The sequence below is a fragment of the Rhododendron vialii genome, chromosome 10a (assembly GCF_030253575.1).
Source record: "Rhododendron vialii isolate Sample 1 chromosome 10a, ASM3025357v1".
In the NCBI taxonomy this organism is placed as follows: domain Eukaryota; kingdom Viridiplantae; phylum Streptophyta; class Magnoliopsida; order Ericales; family Ericaceae; genus Rhododendron; species Rhododendron vialii.
In genome coordinates this window covers 2,015,430-2,027,425 of record NC_080566.1, presented here as the reverse complement: position 1 = coordinate 2,027,425, position 11,996 = coordinate 2,015,430, and the positions used below count along the sequence as shown (strand labels likewise).

The 11,996-nt window shown below is 36.7% G+C and overlaps 1 protein-coding gene across 1 annotated transcript; it reads right to left on the bottom strand.

Annotated features, from left to right (window-relative positions):
• Nucleotides 1-8,066: 8,066 nt before the first annotated feature.
• LOC131304830 (MYB-like transcription factor EOBII) lies at nt 8,067-11,355 on the bottom strand. Its single transcript, XM_058332259.1, has 3 exons — nt 11,162-11,355; nt 10,905-11,034; nt 8,067-8,818 (listed from the first exon to the last, which is right to left on the bottom strand). Exons 1-3 carry the CDS (start codon nt 11,295-11,297, stop codon nt 8,404-8,406), a joined length of 681 nt encoding a protein of 226 aa, XP_058188242.1. The 5' UTR covers nt 11,298-11,355; the 3' UTR covers nt 8,067-8,403.
• Nucleotides 11,356-11,996: the final 641 nt, after the last annotated feature.

Below are 11,996 nucleotides of genomic sequence, written 5' to 3'. Positions count from 1 at the left end.
TGGTGACAACACAGTTGGTAGCATAAGCCCGTCATTGACTCAATTGTTTGCACAACCCCAAAGATAGTAGTGATCGAGAATAGGCCGTTTATTTTGTTTTGCGGCCTTAAACTATCTCTTACGGCGTTACCATGCCTGACGCTTTCGGTTGAAGCCTCACTGCATATTACACTGGATTATTTGTTCACTGACATAACTGTTCAAATAGACAATTGGCTCCTTGGAAAATGAAAAGGACACAATGTGGGATTCCTATCTTAGGACATGAGCAAAATATTGAAATTCTTTGAGTACTCGTCATTTGGTAACGAATCATTGTTTACTTGAAGATGGAGTCTACAGATAACCATTGGGAAAAGTTGGAGTAGCCTAAGAGCATTCGCAATCAGGATTGCTACTCCACCTTTTAAAACTATAATAACAAACAAAACATCATAAATAGGGCTGCATCAGACTTGGCTCATAGCTCTTTATTATGAAAAATATGTAACTTTGCTACAGTCACTAGTTTAATTAAACTAGCCACTATTCATTCACTTCTCCTTATTTTAATGGGGTGGGTTTGAATATTTAATTGAGTAGAAAGTGAGAGTAAAGAGTCTGATTTTGCTTAATTATGTAAAAGTGACTAGCTAAATTTAAAAAAAAAAGAATTTTGAGAATTAATTTGGTCCAAAATTTGGTAAGACTGATGCGGATGCTCTAAGGCTAGGATAGTTTCCCTCGTAACCATGCTTAGAGTGGGGCCTTAAATTAACCTAGTAGAAATTCTGAGGACCAACTCCCAAACCATGCTTAAAGTAGGAACAAGGGATGCTGACCGATTCGGCTGTTCATCTTGGCAATCTACAACTCGAATTGATCTTGACCGAGTAATGAACGATTCAGATTCGTATGCGCTCAGATTCAATTTAAACCGTCCGTATTAAGATGAACAGCCAAATTAGCAGCTCAGGAGCATCCCAACGCCAAAAAGAGAATGAGAATGAAACCTCCCCAATCTCCAACCTTCTAGTCTGCTGTAGTCAATCAAAGTGTGAACCCTCGACTATTTAAAAGTTTAATTTCCTAAAGAGATGGGTAAATTTGTTTTTGTTTTATAGTATATACTAGTGCATGTCCGTGCCTGAAGGCACGACTCGAGCAATCAATTATGTGCGCACATGCAGTATCTCAACCCCTGACCAATAATTTCAACTTTTCGAAAAACAATTACATAAAGTTTTAGAAAATCTAAACACCAATCAACATAGTATGACAGAATAAATTTAACATAGTAGAAATCATCATTCATGGGATAAGAAAACCCTTGGTTTAGAGATGAAATACCAATCAAACCTAGCAACTCTCAATTAACGTTTCATAAAATCTAAACGCCCAATTAACATAGTATGCCCAAAAAAGTAGGAAGAAAATTCTAGAAATTGTCCGTGCCTGAAAGCAAGACGCAATATAAATAAGGGAAATGATATTGGCACTCCAAAAATTGATGCAGACACTCCAAAATCAATGTAATTCCAAAGCCATTTTCTTTTATTTTTGGAGTGCCTGCATCAATTTTTGGAGTGCCAATATCAATTCCCTATAAATAAAGTATCATTTCCTAATAAATACAAAACTTCTTGATACTATATAAATTATAAATATATCTATCCTTGTAATTAAATCCCTAAATCATGGGATTATAATTGCCCGAGTAATGGATATGATCGGTTTAATGGTTAACAAATACTACCTTTTTTGTCTAGTCCCGTTCGAAGGAGAGGAAAATATATATAGATTAAATTAAATTGGGAGGTAGTCATGTAGATTTTAAGGGTTTTAAAATCTCTTGTGCAATTTACATTTTCTTTCATATACTTATTCCAATAATTCCGTTTTTTACCAACATTGTCACGCCCTGCCCTGCCCCGCGCACGGCGCCCTATGCGGGCCCGAGCCGGTGCGGCCACGTGCCCACGACGATCCCATCCATCTTTGTACAATATTGTCCGCTTTAGACGCCCAAAGACCGTAAACTTCCCAGTAGGGTCACCCATCCCTGGACTATCCCAGGATGAGCACGCTTAACTGTGAAGTCCCTACGTTCTTCGGCCCTTCCTCACGGCTTTAAAAGGCTTTGTACAAGTAGGATGGATCATTCCTTATAAATTGTGAGCTGCCCCCCCTCAACTGGCGAGTAGGCTGTCACAAACATGGTTTGCACGGGATAGGTTCCTTTATAGATTCAGATTTTTATTCCTTTAATTCTATTTTTTACTTATTCCTCTAATTCGGTTTTCTCCCATTTATTCCTTTAATTCTATTTTTTATTATTCCTCTAATTCTGTTTTCTCCCATATCAGAAAAACATGTAAAACATAAAAGGAATGTAGAATAAGGGTGGAGATTTATGCATAAAGATCCCATATCTGGAAACCTGTAAAACTTAAAAGCAATGTAGAATGAAGGGTGAAGATTTAAGAAGGGGATAAGTTAGGGCCGTTAAATTTATGCACATAAGATTCAAATACTGAGCTAATTTATTATATAGATTTTTGTCACACCCTCTCGTTGCGCCACGTGTGCTGGACTCTCTATCCCACAGGGAAAATGATACTCCGTATGTGCTGCAAGCATTGGATTTAGTAGGTAAACCATGAGGGTTGAACACATATTCTAATATTTTGCTACAACATTTTGTTGACTTGTTAATCGTACATATAATCATTAAAAACGTAAGGTGTTGGGGAGAATAACATCTTTGACACATGACGAAAGTTACTGTCAAGATTAGGAATCCGCCTCGAGAGGATGACGATCTTCGAGAATGGGACCCCTTAAAGAACCGCACCCAATTGATCGACGGCAAGTACAGGGAGATGGAGCATTCAGAGAATTTTAACGATTGGTTTCTTCCATTGCTTGCCAAGTTACCCCTTTTTTTTCTTTTCTCCATATTCTCAAGTTTCAACTTGAAACTTTAATTAAAACCTAGACTTCTGTAGTGTTGTCATTTCTAGAGTCTCGAGGCCCGGCCCAAACCCTCTTTATGAACGGAGTATGTTTATATTGGTGGGCTGGGCCTGACAGATCAAAGTGAATAGGCACAGGTGTCTGTACTGGGCCAGAAGAGAGTGGAAGAGCCCATGACGAGACTTGTTGGATAATCTAGATTGCTGCAAATTAACGAGCTGTTCGCGAGCACCGAGGCTCGGCTCGTTATGGGGCAGGCCGAGCTGATCAATATGAAATAAATACTTATTTTTTAATAAGGTGTTCTAGAACGGGGCCTTGATCACGTAGGAAAGTGAAACGAGCTGAAGTCAACCATGTAAAGCCCGGCGCAGACGCGCAGTAGTCGACAAAAAAGCTCGGCTCATTTATATATATAGGTTCACTTCTTTCATAATTTCTGCAAAAAAAAAAAAAAAAACCTTGGATATTTCGATTTTTAGTTAATGCCGACCCATCATGCATGTGAGTTTCGGATGATGCTATGGTGTCCCCGGTCATTTTGGGGACACCGTAATTTTTGGCATAATTTAACCATTATGAGCATAACTAAAACCTATTATAAGCATAACAAAATTCAAACAAAGCTTAACCAAAGAATATCCAAAAAATCAACCAAGGCATAACCAAACCCAACCAAGTTATGCTTTGCTATGGTTTTGTTATGCTCATAATGGTTTTGGATATATTCATAATGGGTTTTGGTTATGCTCATAATGATTTTGTTATGCCAAAAGTTACGGTGTTCCCAAAATGACCGGGGACACCGAAGTCATTCCCGTGAGTTTCCCTTACATCCTCCCTTGTACTACTTTCAACTCATTTTGCACTCAAAACACGTTGGTGAAAAAAATCCAGTACGTGATCCCCAAAATTCTCTCTATAATAATTTTGGCGTACAATTAAAAAACGCCCACGAGAAATTAAAACCCTCCATTTGTCTCTTTTTTCCAGAAATAGAATTTTGTAAGTATCCGACGACAGATAAAGATCTTGCATCAATCGATCGATGTAATGAAGTATGGGGAAGCTAATGCTTTGTTTGGTTCCCAGGGAAGGAAGGGGCAAAGAATTAATGAAATTAACGCTAATGATTAATTTATGCAATACAGTTTTTTGGTTTTTGATCTTATTCAAAAAAAAAAATTTGCGTTTGTTAGTTTTATGCCAAATTTTTGAGAAATATGGGTGAGTAAGGATGAGAGAAATCAGAAAAGTAAAAAATTATGATTTTTACATAAGTATTTTGGAAAATATCCAAGAAAAAGTACTCTGATTTTTGGACTTTTTTTTGAATATTTCCCAAAATACTTGTGTAAAAGTAATAATTTTTTACTTTTCCGATTCCTTTCATCTTTATTTACCCATATCACATAAAAATTTGACGTAAAACTAACAAATGCTAAAAAATTGAACAAGTGCAAGGAAAGTTGTTTTGTGCTGACTTTCTTCCTCGAACCACACAATCGAATAGAATCTTTTCCAAGACCAATGGGTTGGGTGGGTGGTTGTGGCACTCCCTTATCAATACCTGGGTTTGAATCTTATCGCTGCGAATTACAGCACTCCTTTTCCTATCCCCTCCTATCGATTGACCAAAAAAAAAAGAATCTTTTCCGTTTTCCTTTTTTTTTTTTAAAGATATTTCTTCTAATTTCCAAATTAATGGAGTGGTATCAACTATATCACGAGGAAAAGGAAATTAAAGTCTATCCATACCCACTAATTAGCATGTAGTAGGTTTTTTCCTTCAATAACTGTGTTTCGGATCTGTTTAATTTACACATCCTTCACTGATGTTGGGACTTTGAAATTAACGACTAGACAAAGCTTCACTGACCACCCCAATTTTTAATAATACATAAAAAAAATTTCTGATATTGTTATAATGTCATCATTGTTATCTATCCGACACTGCAACTAATAAAAGCTATGGCTGATAAATCACAAACGTACGTACTTCTTCCGTCCCAAGTTATTGCGCCTGTGTGACGTGAAGACGAAGAGTTAGGCTCATGTCGGACTTGGTATTTGCTAGGCCATGCACTGATATGGGTTTGATATTGGGATAAAAATGGAAAGCAAAGATGGAATTTTTCCTAGAATATATATATACTAGTGCTTGCCCGTGCCTACAGCACTACGCACCCCGGTTGGAATTGTCCGTGCCTACGGCACTTACTAGCTAGTGGCTCAAACACTAAATCGATTAATTAGTGTGTGATCCTCTTCTTAATGGCACGAAAAAAAATTATCCGTGCTTACGGCACTCCCCCAACTATACATTTAAGCTAGCTACAAAGAACTATCAATTTGCTACAAAGAACACTTCGAAATTGACTTTTGAAAAAAAAAAACACTTTGAAATTCAATAAGACTTCAAGTGTGATCACAAAAAGGCACGTGTATTAAAACTTTCCAATGTCAATTAAACTCAATAAGTATCCCCCTTCTCAACAAATGAGTATCCCTTTCTCCACAAAAGGAGTCAAACTACTACAAATTTATGAATATATATATATGGGGCCGGTTCTAGGGACAATACATTTGACAACACTTTTGACAACACATTTTTCAGAGCCCCACGTGAATAATCGGAGCCGTTCAATTTGTTTAAAACATGTTTTTAAAGGTTCTCATAAAAAATCAACTCATTTAGATATCGACAAGGGCTTGATCGGCTCATTCAATTTTATCCTGTCAAATTTGATAAAAATCAATTAAATGAGCCGATCAAGCCCTTACCGATATCCAAATGAGTTGATTTTTTATGGGACCCCTTAAAAACATGTTTTAAATATATTGAATGGCTCCGATCAATTGTATGAAGGTCCCACGTGGAATTTTGAAAAATCTGTTGTCAAAAGTGTTGTCAAATGTATTGTTCCTAGAACCGGCCCCTATATATATATAGTCAGTCTTCCGTAAGGACCACCTCATTTTAATAAAATTCGGACCTCTATTTTCCGATTGAATTTCGATGATCCAAGCCGTTCAATGTATTCAGAACGTGATTTTAAGGATACTCATGTAAAATCAGCAAAAAATAGATGAGGAAGGGCTTCATTCGAGTATATGCAGTTCATATATATCCACGCGTCAGTTTACGTGAGGGCTAAGTTAGGTACTTGTTGAGTTGTCATTTCAATTTTTTGCATGCATGTGCGTGTGATAGTGATAACCCCTTCTACGATTCCTCTCCGAAAACAAAAGAAATGAAAATCAATAGTTCTAAATACCCAAAAAAAAAAAAATACTCAAAAAATATATCTCGAAAAGATAAATCAATGGTAAAACAAAAGAAATGAAAATCAATAATTCTAAATACCCAAAAAAATATATCCTGAAAAGGTAAATCAACGGTACAGTCCATTGTTTTACCTTTTTGGGGTAATTTCACGGTATATTTTTTGAATACCTAGCATTGCCTACCCTCGTTTGAAACCAACAAAGCTGATTACTCCCTCCATCCCAAATTGCTCATCCCTTTTAGGGAATCCAATTTATTAAGGGATGTAAAAACTTTGTATTGTCTTTTTTGTTTTGCCCCTGAGTCTCAGTCAATATTACCGAGGTCAATTTTGTGGGTCTAACTTTTTATATGAAACTCAAAATATGTGTGATATGAATTTTGTTTGATAGATATCAATTATTTTTATTATACAAAATTTTCAAAATCAAGAAAACCGTTATAAAATAAAAGATAATGGACACGCCAATTGAGATGAAAAAGTACTTTTTAAGAGTAAAATTGAAAATTGACCCTGTTTTGATGAATGGTTTTAGAAATGGGACGTCCAAAAATGAAAAAGAGGGACAAACAATTTGGGGCGGAGGGAGTAATTAATATTATCAATCTAAACTATGTTACTCAAAATAAATCAAAAGTTAATGTAAGAGTCATAAAGTACGCATTACGTACATCTAATTTTATTCAGATTGTTTTTTTGTAGTAACAAGAGCCTCATGGACTGGATTTTCCAAAATGAATTACGTCAAATAAATACAAGTCTCTTTTGTGGCTGAATATATAATATCACTATATCACAAGAATCCTCTTGTCCCGAAGTAATTAGTACTTAATTGTATCCATAATCATGTTTTTTTTATTATTTATATCGGCAATAAGATTATATTATTAAAACTTTATACGGATACATCAAGAAAAAGAATCCTAGATCATGATATTGATACTTGGAATAGCAAAAGGAAAAAGACTTCCATTAGAGAGCATTGGAAGAGAGAGGAGAATTAAAACAGGAGGCCAAAAACAGCTGGCCAGAAAAACACTATCTAAAAGAATATCCTATACCAGATAAGAGTCCATATCAAAGCTGGAAAATCCTCCGGGCAGCAGAAACAGATTTGTGGTCCCTCCCATATCCATAATCATGTTTGTTGAGGTACTAACATAAGATTAACAAAGTAGACTATATATATGACATATATTGTACGTACTTTCATTCAACGATGATATCCACCGCAGGAGTACAATATTGATCTTTTCAACAAGAAAATCATGACCTCAAGATAGATCAGGGAGCGGCCGGATCGGCTTAACGGCGAGGCTAGGTCCTCCGGTGTCTTGTACGGTGGTGGCTGCCGTTGTGGTTAGGATTATGGGGGTTGGCTTGGGTGGGCCGGTCTAGGGTTGGGCCGGAATTTGGTTGTTTGGGCTGTATTGTTTTACTTGGGTGTTGGGTTGGGCTCTATTGTTTCTATGTTGTAATCTCTTATAAACCCTTCGGTGTTTGGGCCTTTGCTCGTTAGTGGTGTTTTCTAACTTTTTGTTGGATCCCTTTTTCCCTCTCCCCTTTTTTAATAGAATTTTCATCTTTTGCAGATAAAAACAAAGAGATAGATAGATGTGGCTATATATTATCACTTGCATTGTAGGCCCTTATGTTTTCCTCAAGATAGATAGATATGGCTATATATTATCACTTGCATTCTATACGTAGTACTATTGTTGATACAGTAGTGTCACATAATAATTTTATACACTCTGGAAAAACAATACTATATGAATGGCTTGTAGGTTTTTTTTTTTTTTTTCCCTCGGCAAAATAAAATTTTATTAATCATCGAAACAAAGTTAACAACGATTAAACAGAACCAACAAGAGATGGCTTCACTACAAGGAAAAACTACCGGCAAACCAGCAAAATTAGAATGCCAGCCTTCGACATTCATAAGCTAGCCTCTTGAGACCCGGGCCTTAGGGAGACTGGAAACCAACCAAGGGTTGGCTTGTAGGCTTGTTAAAACTACAAATGCAATTCACAATATAAACGAGTACTACTCATACACACAGATTCCTCCCTTCTGATTACAACAATTGCACATATACTATGATAATATGGAAGTAACAAATGTAAATTAAGTTACTAATTAGGGTGATGAATTTATCTAATCCACATAATTAAGTCGCTGCATGGACCATAAATCCTCCATTGCCCAAGCATTAATCTCCTTTGGCACGTTGGAAAAAGGAATTACGTGAAAGTTGTCGAGGTAGCCTGCTGGAAAAGATGGATCTGCTGAACTTGTTTCAACTGCATGATGAGGGATATCCGTAGCGCCAGACATTTGGCCGGTGCTTGATCGATCGTTGCAGCTGGGATACGACATCGAAGAGTAGGTTTCGATGACTGAACTAGGGTTTTGGCTTGCATTGGCTGAATCAAGATTATGCTCGGAAGTACTTTGTTTGACATGACTAAATGTGTTTGATGGATTAATGCGTTTTTGGATTTTGGTCCTCCAGTAGTTCTTGATTTCGTTATCCGTTCTTCCTGGCAGATGCTTTGCAATTTTCGACCACCTTCACCATCATAAAAATGGTGTGAATACAAACAACCAAAATGAAATAGAGGGTAAAATTATATTATACCCCCTTAACTATGACCTTATTTCACTTAACATCTCTAAACTTTAGAACTCAGCGCTTAAAACCCCCTTAAACTATATGAATCCTAGATATCAAAAAGGCATCACAGAAAATCACAATTTACCCTCTTGTCCGTCAATCATCAACCACGTACCATGTTCTCTTTACCATAACCTCCGTAAAACCACCACATTGAAAACTAAATCCAGTCACCAAAATCAACCAAATTAAGCTATTCCAATCCCAATCACCTTATATCCCGTCATCGCCTGCGATTCTCCATAGCTGACCTTTACAATTAGGTTTCTTTGTTTTCTCCTCAGCCTCATCTAATTTTGAAAATTTACCCTTACATGAAGAGGAATGGTAATTCCATCATAAAATCTTATTTGTCATGTCATGTTTTGCTCACACGGCAAGTTCCATCCAAAATCCTAGTGTTTCGCTGACGAAAGGAATTTTATTGCCATGAGATGAATACTTTAAGGGGGGTTACTGAGTTTTATACATTAGGGAGGTTAAGTAAAAATCAGGCATAGATGAGGGGATTTGAATTTAATTTAACTTGAAATAAATACATGAATGCATCATTTTCAAACTTCAATCCATAATAATATGGGATCAATTTTGTACGTACGGTGGAAAAGCTTACGTACGTTTTCTTAAGACGTGGCTTTTTCTTCTCCTTGAAGAGGATCAGATCAAATCGAACCACGATAGCGAACAATACATAGGCGTTATCATAATATCCGATGAAACTAATTTTTTCTTCGGAAACGAGTTTTCACATCGGGACGGACTAAGAGTGAATCGTGTAAATCATCGAAGGTGTGGACCATGTATGAGCTTTACGTGTCGTACGTAGTACTGGTCCTGTGGTCCATCCAGCAGACGGGAGAGGAGATGGCCGGTTCCTTTTTTTGCGGGTCCCTTCGTGTTAAAATGGTCCCAAAAACGGTAGGGTAGATATCAGCATCGATCAAAGCAAACTGGGCTTTGGCAACTACTCTTTTCAACCGATGGGGAGAGATAACATGGGCATCGATCGAAATGGTCTTACCCCAAAGTGGAAAACTCGATCGATCGTGCTGCCCAATTCACCACGTGCCTAATTTTTTTTTTCGTTTGATAACTAGAAATCTTGGACAGTTTGCGCCCCACCTTGATCGACTAATTATAGCAGGGCACTAAAGTTAACAACTGGATAAACTCACCAGTGGCCCGGATGTTTGATCGATCTCCATTGAATTTTGAACAGCCGATCTCATGAAAGACAAGCGCTTATTGCTTTTTTATGCCCATTTTACCAGACCTCGTGGGTTCACAAAACATGCCTAATTGCATATGATGTACTACATATGCACATGTTTACTTGTACGTGTATGGTAACCAGGTGTAAAATACGAGATTTTTTGTTAAAGAAACCATTTGTACTATGAGTTTCTAAAATGTTGGCAAAAATATGGAATACTTAATTGAAACCCTATTGCTCGAGGGGCGTTAAAAAAAAAAAATTGAAACTCTATTCTAGTTTTCTTTTAAGGGAAAAAGAAAAGAAAAGGAGGGCAATATACATTTTGTGATCAAATTGTTTGAAATGAATTCATGAGGGGCAGCCCAACCATTTTGGGACTTTTTTTGGTCGGCAACAAAAGTTTTATTAATAGAACTCGACAAATGGTACATTGAGAAAAACCAATACAATTATACAAAGACTATGAAACAGAATTAGAGGTTTTAGTATATAGCTATGTATAGATTCTAATTGCAACGTTGCTGTTGAAACAGAATGATTGGTAGCCGGCCAATAATTGGTTTTTATTTTTTCCTTCTTTACTTGACGTTGAAATCTCTCTCTCTCTCTCTCTCTCTCTCTCTCTCTCTCTCTCTCTCTCTCTCTCTCTCTCTCATGGCTTCAAGGATATACGATGGACCCAAAAATGTTAGTACAAGAAATAAGCTAATTGGCTCCTATATATTTCTGTGGGAAAGATTGTAAATTAATGTTATTTGGACTTACCTATTTCCCCACATGGCATGAAGTTCCATGATCAAGACTTGTTCTTCCAGTGTAATATTCCCTCTCCTCACGTCCGGTCGGAGGTAATTCAGCCACCGAAGCCGACAACTTTTTCCAGTACGTTTCAGACCTAAAATGAAATTTAAAAAAAAAAACAAATAAACACAACATGGTCGTAAACCGGCAAGAAATAAGAGGAAATCAAATAATTGGAAATGGCTATGAACTTAATAATTAAATGCGTAATTGATTATTACCTGCGGATCGAGCTAGTGAGTTCCATACACCTTCACCATGATTGGCTATGTAGTTGATGAGGATCAAGTCTTCTTCCATAGTCCATGGCCCTTTTCTCACCTCTTGATCTTGAGAGCTCCATGGTTTTTTATCCATTTTGAGAGAGAGAGAGAGAGAGAGAGAGAGAGAGAGAGAGAGAGAGAGGAGGATAATGAAGTTGGCTGTGGGATATGTAGAGCTAGCTAGTCAATGACAATTGTCATCAATTACTCCATCCGTCTCACTTTGTTGTATCCTTTTTAAGACGTCCCAACAAGTTGTATATATCTCACAATCTATAATATTTTTTATGATTTCAAAAACTTTGTTTAAAATAATGAATTGAGATCTATCAAACAAGATCCATATTGAATATATAAAATATTATAGATTGTGTGATACGGAGTATACATAATTTTTTGGGACATCCCAAAAAAGAAACGGGCGAAACAAAGTGGGACGGAGGGAGCAAAATTATTCAATAATTCAGGAACACCGCCACATGGCACTCCAGACTAGCTACTTTACAACTACACATTTCTATAGAGTCCATATACTTAGAGCATCCACAGTGGAATAACCAAAATCATAAGATTGTTAAAATTAGTAACGTTTCCTTTAAAAAGTGCTTATAATGGTATAACCAAACTTAACAAGCTCTTATCAACTCATCAAATTTTGACTCTTGGATAATCAAAATTAGAAACTTTTTGCCAATAACCAACCTTCTCTCTCTCTCTCTCTCTCTCTCTCTCTCTCTCTCTCTCTCTCTCTCTCTCTCTCTCCCAACAATGTTTTTAAGAAAAATATTTTTAA